The sequence below is a fragment of the Oncorhynchus tshawytscha genome, linkage group LG30 (assembly GCF_018296145.1).
Source record: "Oncorhynchus tshawytscha isolate Ot180627B linkage group LG30, Otsh_v2.0, whole genome shotgun sequence".
In the NCBI taxonomy this organism is placed as follows: Eukaryota; Metazoa; Chordata; class Actinopteri; order Salmoniformes; family Salmonidae; genus Oncorhynchus; species Oncorhynchus tshawytscha.
Window position 1 is genome coordinate 38,625,841 of NC_056458.1, and position 21,050 is coordinate 38,646,890.

Here is a 21,050-nt window from a genome sequence, read left to right on the forward strand (position 1 = left end):
ACCCCAAATTACTCCCCCTACAAAGGACAAGCTGTTCTCTCCACTGGGCCGCACTAATAACCCACTTCCAATCTTTGTAATGACTGAGAATGGCTATGAGGATAACACTGCCTTTCTTGGGGAATGGGGACCGTTCCAACAGATGGTGTTCTTTCTCTTATGTTTGAGTATCATCCCTAACGGCTTTACAGGTATGTCTATTGTGTTCATCGGTGATACACCATCCCACCATTGCCTCATACCCGCAAATGCGAACATTACTGGCGAATGGAGAAATCACAGTATTCCTTTGGAGGAGGAAAGCGGGACTGTTGTGCTCAGTAAATGTGCCAGATACAAACTCGATGTCATACAGAGTTTCTCAGAAAGAGGTTATGTCCCAGGGATCGATGTCAACGTTTCTGAAATACAACACGAGACCTGTTTGGATGGCTGGGAATACGATCGGGGGACGTACATCTCCACCATTGTGTCCGAGGTATGATGAGATGCGACGGTTAAAACGGGTGGGGTTTTTGTTTTATTTCGGTTGTCTGTCTGGATACGATGTTTTTTTTAATGGGAGTCAAACATTGTTGCAGCGAGTGAAACAGTGTTGCATTGCTTCCACTCACTTTATAGCGAGTGACATATTTCTGTGGGAGTAAAATGTTGTTGCAGCGAGTGAAACAGTGTTGCGTTGCTTGTAGCTATTCCGTGGCAAATTAATGAAGTACTTGGCAAAGTATTAATTTATGCATCACTGCACAGTTGTTAGCATATTCCATCATCAACGTTTGGGAATGTAGGCTATTCACCATACGGGTTCCAACTGCATATTGCATAGGCTATACGATGAGCTCACGTTCTGAAATGTTTGCCTTCACAAAAGGCTATTGATCTCAGATGAACAGGCATCCTCCATGTGGTCCACAGTAGGCCTAAATGAAGAACGTAATTGTACAACCTACCAATAATCCATAACGACAAATTACTTGTTTTTTAAACTAAATCTATTCACCTGATCTTACCAAACTTCTCACCTAAATGTTATTTTTTACGATTTAGCCCAATGATTGTTCATATTGCCCAACTACTATGTCCACTATATGTCCAATTATTTTGCCAATCATTCATTATCCCTTAATGCGTTCATTTTATCGGCCTAATGATCTCTCTGTGTGTGTGTGTGTGTGTGTGTGTGTGTGTGTGTTTGAGTGTAGTGGGACCTGGTGTGTGCTGATAAGTGGAAGAACCCATTGACCTCTTCTGTGTTCTTCTGTGGTGTCCTCACTGGCTCCTTCCTCTCTGGCCAGCTCTCTGACAGGTAATGGATGGCCTGTGTGAGTCCCAAGTGGCACACTTTTCCCTGTGCACTATTTTGACCAGGTCCAATAGGTCTCTGTTCAATAAGAGTACACCATCTAGGGAAAAGGGTGCCATTTGGAACAAACCCTATGTCACATGTTTAGCTTTGCTGTCATCTTTAGTTTGGACACTTCATCCCCAATGCTTGGCTATGCGTTTTCTGTTTTTCATCATTTCCTTAGAGATTAGTTTTAGCAGTAAGCACAGAACTGTTACACAGTGTCCCATAAAAACATTTTATATCCTTACTTTATTGGAAGATCATTTAGAATTCTTCTCCGGATTGAAGATGTTTAGGAATAGCCTACTCATAATCTGCATGTGGATGATTTCAACCTAACTTTTATTTCTCTCAGGTTTGGGAGGAAAAATGTTCTCTTTGCCACCATGGGAGTTCAGACTGTGTTCACATTTATCCAGGTCTTCTCTCCAACCTGGGTTGTATTCTGTGCCTTATTCTTTGTTGTCGGGATGGGGCAAATCTCAAATTATGTGGCTGCATTTGTGCTAGGTATCTTTATTTATCTTGATCATTCATTCATGATTTTATCCAATGTCATTATTACACAGTTGTTACTGGTGTTGATGTGCACCATGTTTTCTTTAAGCCCGATGCACCATTTATCTTCTCATACATTTAGAAATTCTTCTCATCTACAGGAACTGAAATTTTATCTCCATCCAAACGGATAATCTACTCCACTCTTGGAGTTTGTATGTTCTACACCATTGGCTACACACTCCTTCCAGCAGTGGCCTTCTTCATCAGAGACTGGAGGATGCTGATGCTAGCCCTCACCCTCCCAGGCTTCCTTTATGTCCCTTTTTGGTGGTAGGTGTGTGTAATATACTGTATGCAGGGTATTCAATCCTTCACTAAAGCCCATTCAATTACTTGACTTTGATATAGCATGAGTGCAAGTCTGTCTGTGCTATCATCCTAACTCCATGTCACTCATTGTCATGCCAATTGATTTTGGCTTGATAGTAACGGCAAGGGAGTTTGCAAGAGCAGAAACAGATCTGGGACCAGGCTAGCTTTGATATGAACCTGGTTATTTTTTGTGATGTTGCAGGTTCATCCCAGAGTCTCCCAGATGGCTGCTCTCTCAGGGAAGAGTGGAGGAGGCTGAGGCCATACTGAGAGATGCTGCCAGGAGGAACAGAGTCACAGCACCAGAGGTCATCTTCCGGCCTGTACAGGTGATTTCTTCACTCCCAATCCCAGATCAACCTTTAGCTTTTACCGTTATGCACATACTGCAGCTCTGACAATATTGTGAAGGTAATAACAATAAGGCTATAGCCATGCTCTCTAGATTATGTGGAATTCTTACCACATTGATCACATAGAATCCTCTCAGTCACCCAAATTTAATTTAGTTTTTGGACAAGTTGTTTGTTTGCATTACTCCAAAGATGTTTGTCTAGCTTCTATTTTACTGGTATCCTTCTGTGGTTTTTCCCCTTTAGCTTTAATTCTTACAATCTTGAGTTTTTCAGCGTCCTGTGGAGGTAAAAACAAGTAATTCAATGATCAAACAGGACTTCAAACACTAAACTTTACAGGTCACTTCAGAACACTTACATGTGAACTCACATAAACCGCCACAATGACAGCCTATGGACCTGGTCAAGATTCAAAACACTCTTATGTCATTGGAATTGTTCCGCTACTTGTTCACTCATCTCTCTCCATTTGTGTGATTTATGATTATTAGCAGCCTACTGATAAGAACAAAAAAATAAAAGAACCCCATGGTGTTTGAAATGTCTGTCTGGCTGTTTACTAATCTCACTGTGAACTCAACTAGTCCAGTCAAGGTTTCTCACTGTGAACTTGATTTGTCCAGTGAAGGCTTCTCACTGTGAACTCAAATAGTCCAGTCAAGGCTTCTCACTGTGAACCTGAGTAGTCCAGTAAAGGCTTCTCACTGTGAACTTGAATAGTCCAGTCAAGGCTTCTCACTGTGAACTCAAATAGTCCAGTCAAGGTTTCTCACTGTGAACTCAAATAGTCCAGTCAAGGCTTCTCACTGTGAACTTGAATAGTCCAGTCAAGGCTTCTCACTGTGAACTTGAATAGTCCAGTCAAGGTTTCTCACTGTGAACTTGAATAGTCCAGTCAAGGTTTCTCACTGTGAACTCAAATAGTCCAGTCAAGGCTTCTCACTGTGAACTCAAATAGTCCAGTCAAGGCTTCACACTGTGAACTCAAATAGTCCAGTCAAGGCTTCTCACTGTGAACTCGAATAGTCCAGTCAAGGCTTCTCACTGTGAACTCAAATAGTCCAGTCAAGGCTTCTCACTGTGAACTTGAATAGTCCAGTCAAGGCTTCTCACTGTGAACTTGAATAGTCCAGTCAAGGCTCCTTACTGTGATCGCAATGTGAACTCGACTAGTCCAGTCACTGCACGTCATTGAAAATAAGAATTTGTTCTTAACTGACTTGCCTAGTTAAATAAAGGTAAGTAAAATATCTCCTTCACTTCTCAATGTGGCGTGCTGTCACATAAATTGTATAACTGTCCTTTGAAACTCATGGCTGGGCCTGTAGGTCAACCCATTGCACAAGTTTAATCAAGCATGCCTGTTGTGACAAGTGTGCTTTACTGTACTGCAGTTAGAGCTCAAGGCTGGGAAGTTGGTGGCCCACAACATCTGTGATCTGGTGAGGTCCAGCAACATCCGTTGGGTGTCCATCACGCTGTGGCTGGTCTGGTGAGTCTTGTCTGACACCCTGCATCGCCAATAACAAACAAACAAAACACCTCTGCCCCATAACCCCAGATACGTGGTCAAAAATGCTTACATAACTGACTTTTTTATCCTCATCTTGGTTTCCAACCTCATACAAGAATTACTCCCACACAGATAATGTTATCTAGGGGTTCCCACACAGATTCTGTTACCTAGGGGTCATTTATTTGGTTAATGTTTCGGTCGACTAAATGCCTTTTACACTCTGACTTCTTGTATGAGGAGCTAAGTAATGGTGCCTGAATTGTTACTTTCCTTCCCTGCACCGTTATGACAGAGGGTTTCATTCCCTGCACCGTTATGACAGAGAGTTTCATTCCCTGCACCGCTATGACAGAGGGTTTCATTCCCTGCACCGTTATGACAGAGAGTTTCATTCCCTGCACCGCTATGACAGAGGGTTTCATTCCCTGCACCAGCATGGTACAGTAAGTAATGTGTGTTGATTGTCACTTCAAAAGGCCATGTCTATAGGCCCTGGTCAAGGGTAGTGCACTGTATAGGGAATTAGGTGGGACGCAAACAATGATGGATGCAACCCATGTTTGTCTCTTCAGGACCATTCTGTCCATCGGGTACTTTGCCTTGTCACTGAACACGTCCAACCTGGCAGGGAGCTCCTATCTGAACTGTTTCCTGTCAGCTGCTATTGAGGTCCCTGCCTATATCATGGCCTGGCTCATGTTCCGCTGCTGCCCCCGGCGCCTGTGTCTCTTCTCCACTCTGTTTCTGGGTGGGGTGGTGCTGCTCTGCATAAACCTCATACCACCAAGTAAGACTCAAACAAAGATAGAGGTATTCATAAAGGCATTCTGTTATCACATTACCCTTAATAACAGAGAGAAATAGACATGCAGATTAAAATCAGATTGAATCAACAATATTGAGTTTGAAACCGGACAATTGATGACATAGAATGGTGACAAGATTTCAGGTATAGAATAGTATATTACAATAACAAATGCACCCTTCTATAAGAATCTATGACATGACCTTCATTGGCCCTCCATTGCTGTGTCCATGGCAGATCTGAGCTCTGTGTCCACTGCACTAGAGATGCTGGGGAAGTTTGGTGTGACTGCAGCTTTTTCCATCGTGTACGCCTACACGGCTGAGCTCTACCCCACTGTCGTGAGGAACACAGCCATAGGGGCCTGTTCCATGGCCTCCAGAGTGGGGAGCATCTCTGCCCCATACTTCATCTATCTGGGTGGGTAGGACTCAAAGCGAAGCTGAAGGAAAGACAGATGTGCACATGGAAGCACTGCAGATCAGTAATATCACCCCTTTGTCTCTTTGTTATTGTTTAGCCTATTACTGTCATGCGGAAGTTTAGGATGTGAAGTTTAGTACTTTTTACTTTGTATTTTCTCAGAAACTACATGGGAAAATGCGTAATTACATACAGTAACTAGAAATGAACTATGGTGTTGAGTCTTGTGTAATGAACAACAGCGAGTTTAAGAGCAAGTGTACATAATCCCCACCACTTAAACAAATTGATTTTTCCGTACTGCTTGTTACCGTGTAGTTTCTCGATAAATAGGAAAATGAATAACGAACTGCAAGTATTGCTTGTTACCATATAGTTTCTCAATAAATACAAAACATTTAGTAGTAAAAAATATAGTGCTATCCTATCAACCCCTCTCCTCTCTCCTCTGTCCTCTCTGTCTGTTGGGTAGACACACATTCCCCTCCCTCTCCCTCATTAGTCAGATGTGTGTGATGGCTCTGTCCCCTCTGCCACTTCCTGTCCTGTCCAGTCTGTATGAGTTTGGAACCCTTCCATCCCCCTCTCTCTCTGGCAACTGGGGCTTCCTCTTACCTTCTTACATTTACTCTTTACTGTATCCAGTCCTGGTCAAACTTGTTAAATGCAGTCAAACCAGGTGATTTATGCATCCAGACATCAAAGGAGGCTGGTGGGAGGAGCTATAGGAGGACGAGCTCATTGTAATGGCTGGAATGCAGTTAATGTAACGGAGTCAAACATGTTGTTTCCATGTGTTTGATCTGTTTGATACCGTTATATTTATTCAATTTCAGCCATTACAATGAGCACACCCTCCTAAAGCTCCTCCCACCAACCTCCTCTGCCAGACATACAGGCAGAAGCAGAGCATAAAACACTCTTGTCTCTTCACCTTTTGTTCATAGCATTGTTTTGAGCTGATCTAATTGAAAACAATGTTTTCCACTCTCTCATGTACTGCTGCTGTCTTTGACACAGGAGGCTGTTCCAAGTCGCTGCCATACATTCTAATGGGGAGTCTTACAGCTCTGTCTGGGTTGCTTAGCCTCCTGCTGCCTGAGAGCCATCGTATGCCTCTTCCAGACACCATCACTCACATGCAGACCTTCCCAGGGTAAGGCCATATAATACCAAGGCTGCTGTATGTGTGATGCTCTCTGCTGGCAGGGTAGTGTAACAGTGCCACAGGGACAACAGGGTCATATTCCTTAGTGCACACCGTAGCAAACCCTTTTGCAATGGAAAACAAGAGTCTTAATTGACAAGTTCAGGATGTTTTGGTCCGTTTTCAGTTTGTTGGTTTCTAGGGACACAACCCAGCTGGTCAAAAAGGCACGGGGCACTGGAGTTATAATACATGAGCTCTACAATTGTACAGGTGGAAACATTTAATGTTTCATATTTAACAGTTTATATTCAAGAAGTTTGAACCCAAAACTTTAAGAATGTGAAAAGCATTTTTATCAACTTAGTTTATCAATAACCAACCATTCTTTGAAGCTTACTTGAAACCAGAATCACACACTTGCAGAGATTATGTTTCTGAGATGATGATAAATGTCTGATATGTCAATGGTCTATTTTTTTGCCTATCCCTTTAGATGGAAAAAGAGATCAGTGTATAAACTGAGCCAATCTACAGGAGAGGAAGATGTGTCCGATACTTTGTGACAGCTACTGGACACCTCAGTTGTTCTTTCAACATGTACTTGTATTACCTACCACATTGTGTAACTAACCAAGATGCTTATAAAGCACTTTTTCTATGCATTTTATATGTATGAAGTATAAGTATTGTTTTGCATATTTTGTACTTAAAGTTGAAGTCGGAAGTTTACATACACCTTAGCCAAATACATTTAAACTCAGTTTTTCCACAATTCCTGACTTTTAATCCTTGTAAAAATTCCCTGTCTTAGGCCAGTTAGGATCACCACTTTATTGTAAGAATGTGAAATGTCAGAATAATAGTAGAGAGAATGATTTATTTCAGCTTTTACTTCTTTCATCACATTCCCAGTGGGACATACATTTATATACACTCAGTTAGTATTTGGTAGCATTGCCTTTTAAATTGTTTAACTTGGCTCAAACGTTTTGGGTAGCCTTCCACAAGCTTCCCACGATAAGAATGGAATTTTGGCCCATTCCTCCTGACAGAGCTGGTGTAACTGAGTCAGGTTTGTAGGCCATCTTGCTCGCACACACTTTTTCAGTTATGCCCACAAATTTTCTATAGGATTGAAGTCAGGGCGTTGTGATGGCCACTCCAATACCTTGACTTTGTTGTCCTTAAGCCATTTTTCCACAACTTTGGAAGTGTGCTTGATGCTGCCACCCCCGTTCTTGACGGTTGGGATGGTGTTCTTCAGCTTGCAAGCCTCCCCCTTTTTCCTCCAAACATAACGATGGTCATTATGGCCAAACAGTTCTATTTTTGTTTCATCAGACTAGAGGACATTTCTCCAAAAAGTACAATCTTTGTCCCCATGTGCATTTGCAAACCGTAGTCTGGCTTTTTTATGGCTGTTTTGGAGCAGTGGCTTTTTCCTTGCTGAGCGGCCTTTCAGGTTATGTTGATATAGGACTCATTTTACTGTGGATATAGATACTTTTGTTACTGTTTCCTCCAGCAACTTCACAAGGTCCTTTGCTCTTGTTCTGGGATTTATTTGCACTTTTTGCACCAAAGTATGTTCATTTCTAGGAGACAGAACGCATCTCCTTCCTGAGCGGTATGACAGCTGCGTGGTCCCATGGTGTTTATACTTGCATACTATTGTTTATACAGATGAGCGAGGTACCTTCAGGCATTTGGAAATTGCTCCCAAGGATGAACCAGACTTGTGGAGGTCTACAATTGTTTTTTGTTCTGAGGTCTTGGCTGATTTATTTTGATTTTTCCATGATGTCAAGCAAAGAGGCACTGAGTTTGAAGGTAGGCCTTGAAATACATCCACAGGTACACCTCCAATTGACTCAAATTATGTCAATTAGACTATCAGAAGCTTCTAAAGCCATGACATCATTTTCTGGAATTTTCCAAGCTGTTTAAAGGCACAGTCAACTGTTTAAAGGCACAGTCAACTTAGCGTATGTAAACTTCTGACCCACTGGTATTGTGATAGAGTGCATTAATCTATCTGTAAACAATTGTTGGAAAAATGACTTGTGTCATGTAGAAGGTAGATGTCCTAACCAACTTGCCAAAACTATAGTTTGTTTACAAGAAATATGTGGAGTGGTTGAAAAACAAGTTTTAATGACTCCAACCTAAGTGTCTGTAAACTTCCAACTTCAACTGTACTTTATTTGTACTCGCTGATTTTATAACTGCACATGTTTTATTTTTATATAGACTCTTGCCAGGATTTTGTACCTCACCACAGAGCTAGAGGACAACAACAAATGTCCTAACAAAATAATGAATTCATAGTAAAATGCAGAGATGAGCCCTTTCACAGCTTCTCATAAAAATGTTATCAACATAAACATTTATATATTAAGGTTGAACCAACAGATTACATGTAACAAAAATGATATACAAAATGATTATGTGAAATTGAATGAAACAATAATGCATGTTGATGCTAATATGATGTACAATATTCCATTATGTTTCTATATGATAACAATAGCATAATATATGTAATATGCCATATACTATTTTTTAACAGTTTCATTAATTTTAATTAACTTAACCATTGTGACACACCCCTCACTATTGTCATTGGTTACACTAATTGCACTATTTGTCTACATAACCTGGTTCAAGTATTCATGACATTACCATGAGGAAGGCACAGTGATGCCGAAATGTTGGTAAATATCCATTAAATAAAGATTATACGAGGAGTGTGCAATTTATTTTATTTTGATAGTTTATAGTTCATTCGCCGTTAGTCAGCACCTCCACACAAACTATTGTTCTGGGTGTGCGCCAGCTCATGTTTAAAAAAAAAAAAATTATCAACATAAAGACAGCAAATATATATTTGTAATATATAAGTACCAGTCAAAAGGTTGAACACATCTACTCATTCAAGGGTTTTTATTTATTTTCACTATTTTCGACATTGTAGAATAGTGAAAACATCAAAACTATGAAAGAACACATATCATCATGTAGTAACCAAAATATGTAGAAAATAGTAAAAATAAAGAAAAACCCTTGAATGAGTAGGTGTGTCCAAACATTTGACTAGTACTGTATATATTAGAGTTTGAACAGAGTTTTTGTTCTTACATTGAGAATTGGTGTGTGTCTTAAAAAATGTTGTGGTATCCAATTGGTAGTTACAGTCTTGTCCCATCGCTGCAACTCCTGTACGTACTCGGGAGAGGCGAAGGTCGAGAGCCGTGCGTCCTCTGAAACACAACCCAGCCAAGCTGCACTGCTTCTTGATACAATGCCCACTTAACCCGGAAGCCAGCCGCACCAATGTGTCGGAGGAAACACCGTAAACCTGGCGACCATGTCAGCGTGCATTGCGCCCGGACCGCCACAGGAGTCACGAGTGCGCGATGGGACAAGAACATCCCTGTCGGCCAAACCCTCATGAAGATGGGCCAATTGTGCACCGCCCCATGGATCTCCCAGTTGTGGCCAGCTGCGACAGAGCCTGGACTTGAACCAGTATCTCTAGTGGCACAGCTAGCACTGTGATGCAGTGTCGGGAGGCCAGGAGTGTTTTCTTGGCTTTTTGAAATTCCATTGGCAGGCTCTTGGTATCAAAGCCTCTCCTCGAAAGATGTCCTATATTTAATTTAAAATGACTCTTTTTCCTTCATCTAGGTTAAGCAAAGTGTCAAATGTTTTCTATCAACACGCTATGAAGACATTCATATGAAAGCCAACAATAAACACTTGTCTTATACAATATATGGCATGATCAATGCAATACAAAATGTAAGAAAAGTTATGTGTATTTACACTGGACAAAACACCAAATAACAATACACTGTATGGCCAAAAGTATGTGGACACTTGCTCATTTTACCTCTCATTCTAAAATCATGGGCATTAATAGGGAGTTGGTCCAATTAATCTCAAAGGTGTTCGATGGGGTTGATGTCAGGTCTCTGTGCAGGCCAGTGAACACCAATCTCAACAAACCATTTCTGTATGGATCTAATGTTTGTGCACAGGGACATTGTCATGCTGAAACAGGAAAGGGCCTTCCCCAAACTGTTGACACAAAGTTGGAAGCACAGAATTGTCTAGAATGTCATTTTAGCATTAATATTTCCCTTCACTGGAACTAAGGGGCCTAGCCCAAACCATGAAAAACAGGTCCAGACCATTATTCCTCCTCCACCAAACTTTACAGTTGGCACTATGCATTGGGGTAGGTAGCGTTCTCCTGGCATCCGCCAAACCCAGATTCGTCTGTCGGACTGCCAGATGGTGAAGCGTGATTCATCACTCCAGAGAAAGCGTTTCCACTGCGCCAGAGTCCACTGGCGGCGACCTTTACACCACTCCAGCGACGCTTGGCATTAAACATGGTGATCTCAGGCTTGTGTGCAGCTGCTTGGCCACGGAAACCCATTTCATTAGGCTCCCGACGAACAGTTCTTGTGTGGCTTACCACTTCACGGCTGAGCCGTTGTTGCTCCTAGATATTTCCACTTCACAATAACAACACTTACAGTTGAGCAGGGCAGAAATTTGATGAACTGACTTGTTGGAAAGGTGGTATCCTATGATGGTGCCACGTTGAAAGAAATTGAGCACTTCAGTAAGGGCCATTCTACTGTCAATGTTTGTCTATGGAGATTGCATGGGTGTGTGCTCAGTTGTATACACGTGTCAGAAACCGGTGTGGCTGAAATAGCCATATCCACTCATTTGAAACGGTGTCCACATACTTTTAGTGTATTTTCAAAGCAGTTATAAAGTAATTACAATCTAGTGTCATTTGGCTTCATCATTGGGCTGTTCAGGTGGTCTCTCATCCTCTTCAGAGATGGGCACTTTAGCCTGTAGGAAAGATTAACACACTATTAAAGGATTGTTTTCACTCATAATCAACATCAGCTGAGTCATTCAGTGTTTTTAATTACAATTGTTTCATAAATAACCTGTAATAATGCTGAAAGACCAATAAACTAAACTACAGTAAGAGGTGATGCGTATTGCTCACCACTTTCGTTTGTGCATCTGCTTAATGGTCTCTGGTAGAGGATGGCCAAAGCTCTCTGGTAAAAGAGGAATGGCCATAGCTGACAGGACAAGAAGACTCCCCAGTAAAATGTATGGCAAATACTTATAATAGGTACCTTCAGAGAGAAAGAAAGAGGGAGAACACAATTATGAATCTATTTCAAACATTGCAAGGGACTTGACATAATATATAGCCAGAAAAGCAGAATATGAATGTGCTCTTTTAAGCACCACCGTGTGGTCAATTGTTGCATTGAAAATAAACACTCACTCAAGGTCATGATGTAGGGAGCGATGATACTGCCTACCCGAGAGATCATGGCACAGGAGCCAAGCGCAGTGTTCCTGATCACTGTGGGATACAGCTCTCCAGTGTAGGCATACATCAGTGCAGTACCAATGGCCATGCCAAATTTACCCAACATCTCCAGGGCTATGGATAGGCTAGGTAGACCTGGGCCAGAGAGATACATATGGTATTGTTAATCAAAGCCTAAATCTTTTTTTTGTGTGCCTTTTTGTTATTTGTGCACTATTGGTGATCTTTTTCATGGTTATGACACTGTATTGTGGGACCAAGAACTGAGAGTCAGGCTAGTTTCTGTATGCATCCCAAATGACACCCTATTCCCTTTATAGGGCACTCCTTTTGACCAGAGCCCTATGGGGAAATAGGGTGCCATTTGGTACACAGTCTTACTTGGCGGTACCAGCTGGATGAAGTAGAGAGCTCCCCCTCCTAGCAGCATGCTAGCGGAGGCAGATATCCTCCTGGGTAGGTAGCGCAAGAAGAGCCAGCTGATGACGTAAGCAGGCACCTCGATGGCAGCAGAGATGAAACAGTTCACGTAGGGGTCTCCATGGAGACGGGATGTGTTCAGGGATATGGCGAAGTAGCCCATACTCAGGGTGAACCTGGATAGCACATTGAAAGCATGGAACACGAAAACAATGCAAATATCAGCCGTCTGAAGTGAGACTTTTCACAATAGGTGAGGACAGCCAGGTAAAGCCACTGAGGCCTACAGTACATAGTATTGTGGAGAGGCAGAGTGAAGTGGTATGGTCAAGGATGCTTAGTTTACCAGGTTTTGCATAACTTTTTGGATAACATTCTTTTGTTTCTTAGTTGCCCCTTCAACCTGATCTTTCAAACTGTTGACACACATTAACATTGTTAATATCTGTTAACCTCGTCAAACATTGACCTGTGTAGTTAAGTGTCTCTCAACATATGCACTTCCACATGCAACCCCCCTGTTGTCAAACATCTGTCCTGGGATGAGCTGGTTGGGTAAAGTAAATACATAATGTTACAATCATGTTACTATCATGTATTATTGTAAGTTGGTGTACAATTCTGTCTATGACTGCGAGAAACCATGAACAGCTTCTACTGTTACATCATGCTACCATGATGTAACCATGGCTACTATGGCTGTGGTCAAAGATATTCACAGACTGAAGATCATGGCAATAGGCCAGTCAGTTAGAAGTGGATCGCTGCAGGTATAACTTCCCTGTAAATAATGCTTTACATATGTCTGAATGGCATGCCATGATCACGAGATAGGGTTCAAAAGAGTAGACTTCGGGAGTGTCCCAGTGTGATCGTGTGAGTTTTAATGGATGCTCACCACACTAGAGCCAATATGAGGGTGATTTTACGAATGTTGCTAGTCTTCAGGAGGTCCAGAGGACTGTGATGTTTCTCTGGTTTAGGTTTCTCTTCACCCTGCAAATGAGTGTTAGTAGCACACATTCATCTGCGTTGCCGAGATGAATTCTATGTTAACTCAGTCAGACTGCATATGCCACAAAATGAATCATTTATTCCATCTCATAGAGATTATGATGTCAGTCAGGTGCACCTGCTTAGTATTTTAATAAGGAGATACCTCTGACTCCTCAAAGATGACCTCTGGTGCTGTGACTCTGTTCCTCCTGGCAGCGTCTCTCAGTATGGCCTCAGCCTCCTCCACTCTTCCCTGAGAGAGCAGCCATCTGGGAGACTCTGGGATGAACCTGTTGCACAATGAATTTAAAGTAAATGTTCAAAACAATACTCTAGGTTTCATAAACATGATTAAAATAAGCCAAGAATGAGGAAAGATCATAGTATAGCCTATTTCAGAAGTATTTTCTCATGTACAGTTTATTTCTCATGTAAAAATGTCTGCATTTTGTGGCCGTTTATGAATGAAGACTGTTGCCTGTGACCTTTGGTTGATGTCTAAGGTGTGTTACCCATGACCTACCACCAGAGGGGGATGTATACCAGGCCAGGCACAGACATAACCAGAAGGAGCGACCTCCAGTCCCGGATGAAGAATGCCAGGAGAGGCAGCATCATGTAGCCGAAGGCAAAGAACAGACACACCCCCAGTGTAACGTATAGGACACGCACTGTGGCCGTCAAGATTTCTGTGCCTGAATAAAGCAATAAATAAACAAAGAAATCCAGACTTGAGGCTTTATTACAGTTTTACTATATTTCACCCAAGATTGTAATAATGGCATCACTTAAACCTGTGATTTGCATGACTCACCCAATACGAACGCTGCCACATAGTTGGATATTTGCCCCAGTCCCACAATGAAGAAGAGGACTGAGAACATTTCCCAGGACTGAGAAAAGACTTGAACAAAGGTAAAGAGTGTCTGGACTGCCATGGTCACAAAAAGGACAGGCTTTCGCCCAAACCTATAAACACACAAGGGACTTAGAGATCAGAAGAGGGGGGACTTTCTTCAGTCAAAGAGTTAGTATTCCAATAGATGTTATTGTGGATTTTATGAAGCTACAAATAGGTCTAGTCAGTCCATCCATACAGATCAACAAAGATTAGGCTGCACCCCATCCCACTTTATTCCTTTATAGTGCACTATGAACTAGTGCACTATGAACTATAGTGCACTATAAAGGTAAAAGTGTTCCATTTGGGATGCGTCCTTACTGTTTAGTGATCATCACGAGGTGGAGTACCGGTCAGAGAGCTGTCCAGAGAAGAAGGAGCCACACAGCATCCCAAGGAAGTACACAGAGGAAGTGAATGGCTGCTTCCATTTGTCATTGCACACTAAGGCAAACTGAAACACAACAGCATTCAGGGAATAGTGAGTAAAAATGATTGATTGTTATACATATTGGGCGAACAGTCGATGGTGCAAACTTCAGTGCATCAACATACACAACATACAACAGAAAATTCCCATCAGACAAATCAAGTTCAGAAATGCTGGTTCTACTAAAGGCTTCTATGGAGTGAGGGGGGGGGGGTGTTACATCACGCTGATGTTATGGTCACAATAGTTTTGAACATAGACAATCATTCTGTGAGTAGAATGAGATACTAGAGTAGTAAAGTCACTCATTTACCTGAGATCATCCTGATTTTTTAAAGCATAATATATTGTATATCAGTAACTTGAGCAGAGCTTTGATACATCCCAATAGAATCGTAGGGGACAATTCCCACTTAGGAATTCACCCCTTTCGGTAACACTTCATTTGAATGGGTCCTTATTACAGTCAAAATCTCTACTCAATGTTGTTGCTAGCACTTGCCCCCAAAAAGTGAACTATCTGGGTTAGGTTGGTTGAATTTACAAAACAGATCAGATCTACAGTAGGTCAATCTCATTGACTGGGGTCTACCATACCGCTGTCATCCCAGATTATAATTTAAATAATAATTTCTAATTAATGTGTACATTACCCATTATGACAACCTGAACCTTGTTACCATCCAAGTGAGAGGATAAACCCTCAAGTACAACACAGAGTACATGTAATATCTGCATAAGTACAATGTAATTACTACATGTTACACAGTATTAAGCTAGTTAAAATGAAGTGTATCTTGAGGGATACTTACTTGTAATTAATGTGTACTTATATAGTACATTACCCACCCTGACAACCTGGCCCTTATTTGAAGGATTCAGGAAGCGCCATCCAAGTGGGAGAATAAACACACTAGTACATCACAGAGTACATGTAATACCTGCAAAGGTACAATGTAATTACTAGGTGTTACACAGGATTTTGCTAGTTAAAATGAAGTGTATCTTGAAGTGTACTTACTTGTAATTATTGTGTACCTACAAAGTATGTTACCCATTCTGACAATCTAAATCGTCAACTTCTGAAAGCAATATCCAAGTGAGAAAATATACACACTAATACACCACAGAGTACATATCTGTAATATCTGCATAAATACAAGGTTGTCGCTAGTTGTTACAAAGAACCTATATCAATTTCTATATAATTACTTATTACTCGTTACCAAGTGTAAATATCTACAAACAAATTGTTCAAATCAAACTTTATTTGTCACATGCGCCGAATACAACAAGAGTAGACCTTACCGTGAAATAGTTACTTTCAAACCCTTAACCAACAGTGCAGTTCAAGAAGAGTTAAGAAAATGTTACCAAATCAACTAAAGTGACTAAAAGGTGAAGTGACTATGCACAGATAATAAACAGCGAGTAGCAGCAATGTGCAAAACAAATGTATGGGGGGGGTCAATGTAAATGTCCGGTGGCCACTTGATTAATTGTTCAGCAGTCTTTTCGCTTGGGGGTAAAAGGTGTTGTCGTGCCCTCTTCATGACTGCTATTGTGTGTTTGGATCATGAAAGATCATTGATGATGTGGACACCAAGGAACTTGAAACTCTAGACCTGCTCCACTACAGCCCTGTTGATGTTAATGGGGGCCTGTTTGGCCCACTTTTTTCCTGTAGTCTACTATCAGCTCATTTGTCTTGCTCACATTAAGGGAGAGGTTGTTGTCCTGGCACCACACTGCCAGGTCTCTGACCTCCTCCCTATAGGCTGTCTCATCATTGCCGGTGATCAGGCCTACCACTGTTTTTTTGTCAGCAAACTTAATGATGGTTTTGGAGTCATGTTTGGCCAAGCAGTCGTCGGTGAACAGGGAGTACAGGAGTGGACTAAGTACACACCCTTGAGGGGCCCCAGTGTTGAGGATCAGCGTGGCAGATGTGTTGTTGCCTACCCTTACCACCTGGGGGTGGCCCGTCAGGATGTTCAGGATCCAGTTGCAGAGGGAGGTGTTTAGTCCCAGGGTCCTTAGCCTAATGTAGTCCCAGGGTCCTTAGTCCCAGGGTCCTTAGCCTAAGCTTTGTGGGAAATATGGTGTTGAATGCTGAGCTGTAGTCAATTAACAGCATTCTCACATAGGTGTTCCTTTTGTCCAGGTGGGAAAGGACAGTGTGGAGTGCGATTGAGATTGCACAGGGACTATGGTGGTCTGCTTGAAACATGTAGCTATTACAGACTCAGTCAGGGAGAGGTTGAAAATGTCAGTGAAGACACTTGTCAGTTGGTCCGAGCATGCTTTGAGTACACGTCCTGGTAATCCATTTGGCCCCGCGACTTTGTGAATGTTGACCTGTTTAAAGGTCTTGCTCACATCGGCTACCACACAGTCATCCAGAACAGCTGGTGCTGTCGTGCATGCTTCAGTGTTGCTTGCCTCGAAGCGAGCATAAAAGGCATTGAGCTCGTCTGGTAAGCTCTCGTCACCAGGCAGCTCGCGTCTGGGTTTCCCTTTGTAGTCCGTAATCGTTTTCAAATCGTGCCACATCCAAGTGTCAGAGCCGATGCAGTAGGATTAAATCTTAATCCTGTATTGATGATTTGCTTGTTTGATGGTTCGTCTAAGGATTTCTTATAGGCGTCCGGATTAGTGTCCGGCTCCTTGAAAGCGGCAGCTCTAGCCTTTAGCTCGAAGCGGAGGTTGCCTGTAATCCATGGCTTCTGGTTGGGATATGTACGTACGGTCACTGTGGGGACGACGTCATCGATGTACTTATTGATGAAGCCGATGACTGAGGTGGTATACTCCTCAATGCCATTGGATGAATCCCGGAACATATTTCAGTCTGTGCTAGCAAAACTGTCCTGTAGCGTAGCATCCACGCCTTCTGACCACTATCGTATTGAGCGAGTAGCTGGTGCTTCCTGCTTTAGTTTTTGCTTGTAAGCAGGAATCAGGAGGAAAGAATTATGGTGAGATTTTCCAAATGGAGGGCGGGGGAGAGCTTTGCATGCATCTCTGTGTGTGGAGTGAAGGTGGTCTCGAGTTTTTTCCCCTCTGGTTGCACATGTGACATGCTGGTAAAAATGTGGTAAAACTGACTTAAGTTTGACTGCATTAACGTCCACGACCACTAGGAGCGCCACTTCTGGATGAGCATTTTCTTGTTTGCTTATGGCCTTATAGAGTTGGTTGAGTGCGCTCTTAGTGCCAGCATCGGTCTGTGTTGGTAAATAGACATTAGCTAGGCCTAGCTAGCTAATGTTACCTAGCTAGTTGTTGGATTATCCAGCTAGCAATAATAGTGTTTGCTAAAACTAATTAGTTAGCTACATTGAAAAGGAACTAACGTTACTCATAGTGTGTTGACACAAGTAGCTAGCTAGCTGGCTAGCTAACGTTAACATGCTGGGTGTGTCTCAAGTAATACCCTTGGGTAACGGATAACGTTACCAAGAGAACAGGGTTCTGGGAAGATGCGAGTTTGTTGCGAGCGTCTGAAGCGAGCTTCTGCGAACTTGTTGCGCAGATCTAGACACGATGCCTTAATTCTTTGGATAAATAAATAATTTCACCATTGCATCCTATCCAAAAGTGGGAATGTTTGTGAAACCCTTGCAATGTTGCATGATGGAAAGAGTTTGTCTTATGACCATTTTAAGTGGATTTATAAATCATTATTCAACCAAGCTTAATAGTAATTTGTGCATGTCCAAGTGTAAGCCTATCTCACAATTTGAACGTGTCTAAAATAAAATGTTTTTGCCATTTGGCCAGGGCATCAGACTCCAGAGACCTTGGCTGTGTTTCAAACACTTATCCCCTCAGCCCTCAAATTAAATGGACACTTCTAATAAAGTATTATGATGTCTGACGAGTATACACTTGCAGGGTAAGGGGCGAGCGACAAAGGAATGATTTTTAAATGGACCACCCTTGCCCGGAAATCCGTCACTCATTCATCCCGCGATGATTGTTTTTTCAGCCACCGGTAGCTTGTGGGTGCTTTATATGCGCTACAGTCAATTATGATTGCATGTCTACTTATATTAACTATATAATTATTAATATACGCCTACTGTTTGATAGCTAGCAAATGAATTAGCTAACTAACGTTAGCCTGCCTAGCTACTTCTGAAAAAGTAATGTTGTATGTTGACTCCATATTTACATTGAGGTTTTAAGTTTTGGCTGACTTTTCCTAGTACCAAAAACTTTCTGCAGCATTGAAGGTCCCAAAGAACACAGTGGCCTCCATCATTCTTAAATCAAAGACGTTTGGAACCACCAAAACTCTTCCATGAGCTAGCTGGCTGCCCAGCCAAATTGAACACATTACACAGGGCTCTGTGTAAGGTCATTCCCGTTCTGTGAGCTTGTGTGGCCTACCACTTTGTGGCTGAGCCGTTGATGCTCCTAGCTGTTTCCACTTCACAATAACAGCATTTACAGTTGACCAGGGCAGCTGTAACAGGGCAGAAATTTGATGAACTGAGTTGTTGGAAAGGTGGCATCCTATGACGGTACCACGTTGAAAGTCACTGAGCTCTTCAGTAAGGCCATTCTACTGCCAATGTTTGTCAATGGAGATTGCATGGCTGTGTGCTCGATTTTATACACTTGTCAGCAACGGGTGTGGCTGAAATAGCCGAATCCACTCATTTGAAGTGGTGTCCACATACTTTTGTATATATAGTGTATTTAGCAAAGATGGGACAGGTCTACATTTTGTTATTTTGTTTCTGTAAGCCATTTAACAAACTAAAATGGACTAACGTTGTAATTGAACTTGATTCCAATGCAATACATAAGACTGTAAATACACAACCTGAAGCAACTACATATTTCTCCATAGAGCATGTTCTGATTGGCCAGTGAGGGGCCAAGCCTCAACACACCCACAAGTTGTTTATTCATCAAATCCCATCCCTTTTGCACAAATGCCAGCAAGTGTGCCGATAATTGTGATAATGAAAATAGCACAAATTTTCCTGACGCACTCCTGAACCTATAGCCTGCGCTTAGATTTACCATTGTGTTAGGTTTGTTAAAATATAACCTTTTTTTTAAGCAAGAATAGTGGCAACCAGGGACAGGGTTGTGAGAAAAAATGTGGTTTATGACTCTGAGAAAGTAGATAAAGGGCTTGATTGCCAAAATCCCAAAGTATACCTTTATGTTCATGGTCAGAATAGCATGGAGAGAAACGTGCATAAAATGGGATTTACCTTCCATCTAAGCACGCATCACTCGGGTCAGAATCGGCCCCCAACTGCCCTGGGCATTTTCAGGAGCAGCTTATAGAGAGAGAATGTCTGTATACTCACCTCAGTGACTATGGTGGACTGGTATATATCTTTGCTGTAGCTCCATCCATCCACACAGCACTCCTGCTCCACCCCAGTGAGGTTGACATCCAGGCCGGGGATGTAGCCCAGAGCAGACAGGTTTCTGACCACATCCAGCCTGTATCTGCTGCACTTGCTCTCCTCCTCCTGTCCGTTCACCACCTCTATGGGAATGATGGCCTTCCTCCATGCCTCGCTCAGGTTGCCCGAGTCTGGGACAAAACAGTGGTGCGGGGGGCTGTCCCCTAGAAAGATGACGGAGAAGGCGCTGAATCCGTTGGGAATGGTGCTGGCACAGAGCAGAAAGAAGACAGTCTGTTGAAAGGATCCCCACTCCCCCAGGAAGGCTGTGTTATCCTCATAGCCTCTCATGCTGAGCCAAGGCCTCCTCTTATGGCTGGGTGTTGTAGCGGAGTAAAGCTATAGCTGTAACCTGTAAACTGGTAAGCTCCTCCCCTCAACACTGTTGATCTCTAGGATAATAATGAGTCAATGGCAGCCAGGAATCTAAGTCAGCCTCTTTTCATTCTCTGCTCTGACCTTTGTCTACATAACCCTTAACACTAATGATTTACAGCCTCTAGCATTGACTAACTGTCCACATCTGTGTGACTGACTGACTGGCACTCCCTCAGACACTATCAGACTGGGACCAAAACACCCAAACTTAAACCAACCTGGCCTGAATCTAAAAACTTCCTCAACTAGAATGACCCATTTTTAGAAGTGTAAGCTGCGCCAAGATATAAAATAGGTTGTTTAATATAGCCGAATCAGAGTCTTATTACTGTACCTAGCTGGCCTAGACCTTCCCACAGTGAGACTACAGTCAAGTGAGCCGACACTGTTCTTCGGTTTGCAGTGAATGTTTGTGCGTGAATACACAACACTTTACGGTCCAGAGTGTTTTCTGTTTTGGAAACTGAGTCAGATGCACTCTCGCGATAGCAGCTAATCATTCCAAGCAAACAGTTTGAAGCACACTTATTCAATGTTCCTTCATCAAAATGATACCAAATTCATTTTCACGCTTAATTAAAAATGACTTTGATATCACTGGTAGAGTGAGGCAGTAGCCTAACGGGGTAATATTTTGCAAAC

At 42.3% G+C, this 21,050-nt stretch overlaps 2 protein-coding genes across 4 annotated transcripts; one reads left to right on the plus strand and one right to left on the minus strand.

Moving 5' to 3' along the window:
• slc22a21 (solute carrier family 22 member 21) lies at positions 1 to 7,278 on the plus strand. Of its 2 annotated transcripts, none has more exons than XM_024393412.2 (10): positions 1 to 478; positions 1,203 to 1,306; positions 1,704 to 1,858; positions 2,008 to 2,179; positions 2,424 to 2,550; positions 3,972 to 4,069; positions 4,666 to 4,880; positions 5,163 to 5,318; positions 6,342 to 6,477; positions 6,965 to 7,278. In XM_024393412.2, exons 1-10 carry the CDS (start codon positions 80 to 82, stop codon positions 7,032 to 7,034), a joined length of 1,632 nt encoding a protein of 543 aa, XP_024249180.1. In that variant the 5' UTR covers positions 1 to 79; the 3' UTR covers positions 7,035 to 7,278. The 2 variants fall into 2 exon arrangements, with proteins under 2 accessions (XP_024249180.1, XP_024249178.1); XM_024393410.2 differs by having other exon boundaries at positions 3 to 478; positions 5,136 to 5,318.
• Positions 7,279 to 11,050: 3,772 nt separating this feature from the next.
• On the minus strand, positions 11,051 to 20,788 carry LOC112228247 (solute carrier family 22 member 5). 2 transcript variants are annotated; one of them, XM_024393408.2, is made up of 10 exons: positions 19,929 to 20,783; positions 14,516 to 14,619; positions 14,079 to 14,233; positions 13,788 to 13,959; positions 13,428 to 13,554; positions 13,167 to 13,264; positions 12,230 to 12,444; positions 11,801 to 11,983; positions 11,510 to 11,645; positions 11,051 to 11,346 (listed from the first exon to the last, which is right to left on the minus strand). In XM_024393408.2, exons 1-10 carry the CDS (start codon positions 20,319 to 20,321, stop codon positions 11,268 to 11,270), a joined length of 1,662 nt encoding a protein of 553 aa, XP_024249176.1. In that variant the 5' UTR covers positions 20,322 to 20,783; the 3' UTR covers positions 11,051 to 11,267. The 2 variants fall into 2 exon arrangements, with proteins under 2 accessions (XP_024249176.1, XP_024249177.1); XM_024393409.2 differs by lacking the exons at positions 11,051 to 11,346; positions 11,510 to 11,645 and having other exon boundaries at positions 11,814 to 11,983; positions 12,240 to 12,444; positions 19,929 to 20,788.
• Between the last annotated feature and the right edge of the window lie 262 nt (positions 20,789 to 21,050).